We start from the raw sequence: 5,095 nt of genomic DNA on the forward strand, positions 1-5,095 counted from the left end.
GATATAACATGTTCAACAAACTTACCCACCACGTTACGAATGCATGGAGCAAGCTTGGGTACCATTGACTAACGAGGTTGCCTTACGTGTTGGCAATCATGCTGCACGGGCTGTCAAATGGTTGCCTTACTGAGCTTGTCCTCGTTGAGGTCTTCATTGTGATCATGGTTGGAATCATAGTTTCTGTCCCGTATGTTAAGTTGAAGGATGTCTCCATGATGGCCATCCTACTCATAGTCCAATATGCCCATAATACAGTGGGGAGTTCTTTTAACGAGATGAACCGCTGGTGGATGCCCATTCTCTACACCAATTATGGAATCTAATTGTTTTACGTGAGGTAACCCGAACCTGCAAATGATATTCTTCCACACGATGTTTTATATGTTCCAAGATGTAAATATCAACAACGGCTCAGCTTTTACCCAGTGTGGAAGTAATCAATTGCAACCACAAGCTAATTAAGTTGCCCCGTGGCCGGAGGAAACAGTCTAGTAGGTCGAGGCCCCATTGCGTGAACAACCATGACTTAACGAGGTAATTGGAGGTCGACTGCTGGTTAGAGAGGGATATTGGCACGGTGCCACAAAGTCCAAAAATTGATATCCTTTTCCAGTTCAAGCATTATATCGATGAGATAGAAATGACACGGTGGCTATTGAAAAACTTCAGGAAATAGGAACCAGTAAGGAACCAAAAACAAGTACAGATTGGAGGTTGTTTTACTATTTTTTTCCTGAAATAAGAACTAACATGCAATCTTAAGAAAAAAAGAACTACTAGGCAATCAACTAAAAAAGGAAAAATAAAGTAAAAGCATAAAGAAGAAAAAGGATTATTAAATCTCGAATCTGGATTCATAGTCAGAAAGCTCAGAATTTTTAGAAGTTAATGATAGAAAAAGAAAATTCAGAAATCCAAATCGAAATATAGGTTTAAACTTTATAGGGGTCTGAAAAAAATTTAAGTTAATGATAGCCTGTATTTGCTATCAAGAGGAAAAATATTCCATTTTTAAGAAGAAATAAGGAAAGATGAGTGAAATCAGAGTTATTACTGAGACACTCAAGTTGTCAAACTGATCAAAAAAAGGACTGCATTTTATTTGAAAACGAAAAACACAGTTCAAAAGAAAAACAACTTTCCGGCCTAAAATCATCTAATCAGAGATGAAAATTACAAATACAGGCATTGATTAGCAACAGGTAACACCCTAAAATACAAAAGGTTGTCTATGCAAAATATACTTCAAAACTCAGATGAATCCATGGCAGTTACTGATCCCATTTCCAATTCTTGGACATGAAGTTGCCATGGTTTCTTTTAACTCCTGGTGACAACAGAAGCTCAAACTCAACAGTTTACTCTGTCGGGGTGCCTTCTCTGCAAAACTTCAAAACAGCAAAGTAGAAACCAGGCTCGTCTTCAAATTCAGCTATCTCAAATGAATGATTGGCTGCAACCTTCTCCAAAGTAAGTCTATCAGGCAAGTCAAAAATCACCACATCAGAATACTGTTGTCTTTGCTTCTCTACAACTTCCCTTCCTTGAGAGTAGCTGATTACCAGTCTTGCACCTATGCAAACCACAGTCAGAAGTTTAACTAAAACGGTAAAAGATAGACAAATCTCAAGACCCATTACTCCAAAAACCACTCAAGCGATTTTACAACTCGGAGTAAAACAAATCAAGCATAATTCAAACACAAAATGAAAGAATGAAAAAAAAAATCTTTGGGTATTCTGTTCCGAGCTGTAATAGTTCAATTCTGGAGGTTGATAAGGAATCCCCACTCCAGATTTCACGATTTTATAAGGCTCGAAGGTGAACAAAACAATCAGATAAGTTGAGGAAAGATACCTGATGAACAATGTCGGGACAGAGAAGCGAAAATTTTATCGAGTTCAAAGGGCAAAGCAGGCAAGTAGCAAAGGAAAACTACATCAAAGGGCGTCCATTTCTCAGGCACATTGATCAATTCGCCTTGCCAACACTTGACACTGTCGTGTTTCTCTTTAATCCCGGCTAAAACGAAGAGAGAGTCGTGGACGAAAAGCATAAGCCGGCACGACGGCGATGATTCGACCAAGCGGTCGACAAATTCTTCTGTGGCGATAGAAACCAAAACCCTAGAGTCCCCATTGATTTGTCCAGCGGAGATTATCCGGTTAGTCTTCCGAGTACGTTGTTCGTCGGAGTTCGTCTCGTCGGTTTCGAGGAACGACCAGTCCTTCTCCACGATATCTTCGAAGGTGATGATGGAGATGGGGGCTTCGGTTGAAGGAGTTGGAATCTCAGGGGAGGAACGAGGGACACCGAAGGAACGAAGCGAGTTCTGTGAAGATGAGAAGGGGAGAGATAACTTATTCCGACGACGAAATTGGAGACGATGATGTGATGAAGGGAGAACTGGCGGATGAAGGATGGAAGGTGGCGAGTACAGTGAAGCCATGGACGAGGAAGGAGGTATAGTGCAGCAGGGGGAGAGGGGTTTATGAGTTTGCTGGAGTAGTGGACGACTCAGTGTAGGAGGGCTGTAGATAGGATGTGTTTTACACGTGGAAGACATCATAATGCAGATACATCCGATGGATACACTGCACGTGGCAACTTTCTAGCTAACATCTTCGCCGGATCATCCTCACGATATTTGAAAATTGAAGTTATACACGCCTTTTAGGCCCGTTCGCTTTTCGGTAATTTATGTAATTAACTGGGTAGGTGTTGCTGAGGAAAGAATTAAACCACTAATTGCATTTATTGATTCATGTTATTTTATTTTTGATGTAAATAAGATATTGATCATTTTAATCATAAAAATTCATTATTGAAAGGGATATTTTATTTTATTCAAATATTGATAATTTCCTTTAAGTGGGAAAGTTATTTATAAAATAAATTTTCTTTGATTGCACATAAATCTAAAAAAAATGAGATTCTTGATCAATGGGAATCAAAATCCCATATACCAACTTCCCCCTTCTCAAAATCCAAAAAAAGAACACCCCCTAAACCCTAAAATCTTAACTCTAAACTCTTTAACTTCAGATCCTATTCACTTAAACTTTAATATGAGACCTTACAAAAATAAATAAACTTTAAATCCTATGCCCTTAAACTTTAATCTTAAATCTTAAACTCTAAAATTCTATAATTTAACCTTCAAATCGTGCATTGAAGCCCTAAATCTAAACTTTAAACTTTAAATTATAACCTCTTATTCTAAAACCTAAACCCCTGTTCAAATTTGTGTGATATGACACATGTCCTCCAATAGGGGGGATCATTTATGATCTTGTTCCGCCTAGCCCACCAATTTTTTGGCCTGGGCAGCCATATTCCTATATGGTTTGCTCAATCCGAACTTGCATCAAGTCCACATACAATGGATCACATTTGTGCCCCACAAACGCCCCAGATGCACATCTCAGTGCATAGGGGACATCTCCCCAAGTTACTAGTGGGAGATATTTCCAATACAATACACGATTGGGATATACTATGGGGTGTTTGTAGGGCGTCTTCTTTGGGGTGAATATGTGAATTCCATACAATGCAGGCATGGCCCAAGTAGGCCTTTAAGTCTGATTGGCTTGAGGGTACACGCGATGTATGGGATGAGGCACCCCCTCCTTGTCCTCCGCTCCTATAAGTCAAGACATTCTACTCCATCTTTGCCCCAACCCAAGTGGCAGGGCGGGTTTAAGGCAAGGCACCCATTTCCCATCAGGGATAGAGAATCCTCAAATCCCCTCCCCCCTCGCGAGACAACTAGGGGTGTTCATGGTTCAGTTAACCGAACCGTAGGGTTATTTTTTGAATCGAATTGATCTGGTCGTTTTTTTGAATATTCGAACCAAAACCAAACCGATGCAACCAATTAATCGGTCGACCGATTAACCGATGGATCGGTTAATTGCACTTCAGTTTTTCAATTTTTTATGCACTCAAAATAAGAGAGAGAAAGAGAGATGGTCGTCAGTCAATCTATAATTTTTTTCCCATTGGAGAAGAAGAATAGAGATGAGAGATGAGAAACTGAGAACTCGGAGACTGTCGATCGGAGCCCAGAGGTCATTGTCAGTTCAGTTAACCACCGTTTTTTTTTTAAGTTAACCAAAACCGAACCGGAATTGTCGATTTTTAAGAATATCAAACCGAAACCGAACCGGTCGGTTTGATTAAACAAGTTTTTGGTTCGATTTTAGTGGGTTTGGTTTTTCGGTTTTTTCTCACACCTAGAGACAACCACTTAAAAAATCTAATTTATAGATATTTTTCAAATAGGAAAATGAGAATTTTGGTGTATTTTAGGAATTGGATTATGATAATTTGGGGTTATTTTATAAATAAAATTATGGAATCGTAGGATTATAAGAATATAAGGAAAACTTAGAGATATTTTAAAAATTAATATTAAATGTACAGAACAAGGTAGAGCGCCATTTTTAGAGGGAAAATTGCCATCCCTACGATGCTAATAATTTTCTATAACTAATTAACTAATAATAACTTAAATAACAATAAATTACACTATTTTATGATAATTTCCAAAAAAAAAATATTGATATTTCTATTGATTAGTAGTAATGTATAGTAAATTAATCAAGGCAAATTTCTCACTACCCTTACTAATGTGTGGGTTGAAAGCATTGTTTTATGACGGTGTCTTTTTTTTTTTTTTTGTTTGGAAACATTGTTGCCATGTAGGACGTTTCCTAGAGCAAGAACAATGTTTTCTGTTTGGTACCAATGCTCTAGGAAACACTTTCAGCACTGGGTACCTATTATCCAGTGCCACATCATGTCCCTATCACTAACACCTCATGTCCCTATTGGCAACAACAAGTTGCAGCTCCAAAAGTGCCAAATTCGGCATTGTTCCAAGCCAGCTCTAAGAAATGTTTTCAGCATCGGTACCTATTATCCAGTGCCATGTCATGTCCCTATCACTGCCACTTCATGTCCCTATTGGTGGCAATGAGTTGTAGCTCCAGGAAATGCCAAATTCGGTGTTGCTCCAAGCCATGCCTTCCCGATTTCCAAGGTGTGGCTTGGAGCACCGTTTTTTATGAAAAAACAATTCCAAACAAGC

At 38.8% G+C, this 5,095-nt stretch overlaps 1 protein-coding gene across 1 annotated transcript; it reads right to left on the bottom strand.

Moving 5' to 3' along the window:
• Positions 1-1,070: 1,070 nt before the first annotated feature.
• On the bottom strand, positions 1,071-2,537 carry LOC148872822 (DNA-directed RNA polymerase subunit beta). The gene is made up of 2 exons (XM_088973704.1): positions 1,861-2,537; positions 1,071-1,576 (listed from the first exon to the last, which is right to left on the bottom strand). Exons 1-2 carry the CDS (start codon positions 2,450-2,452, stop codon positions 1,362-1,364), a joined length of 807 nt encoding a protein of 268 aa, XP_088829830.1. The 5' UTR covers positions 2,453-2,537; the 3' UTR covers positions 1,071-1,361.
• Positions 2,538-5,095: the final 2,558 nt, after the last annotated feature.

This window comes from Nelumbo lutea, chromosome 2, assembly GCF_056320005.1.
Source record: "Nelumbo lutea isolate HS-2025 chromosome 2, American lotus-T2T, whole genome shotgun sequence".
NCBI lineage: Eukaryota > Viridiplantae > Streptophyta > Magnoliopsida > Proteales > Nelumbonaceae > Nelumbo > Nelumbo lutea.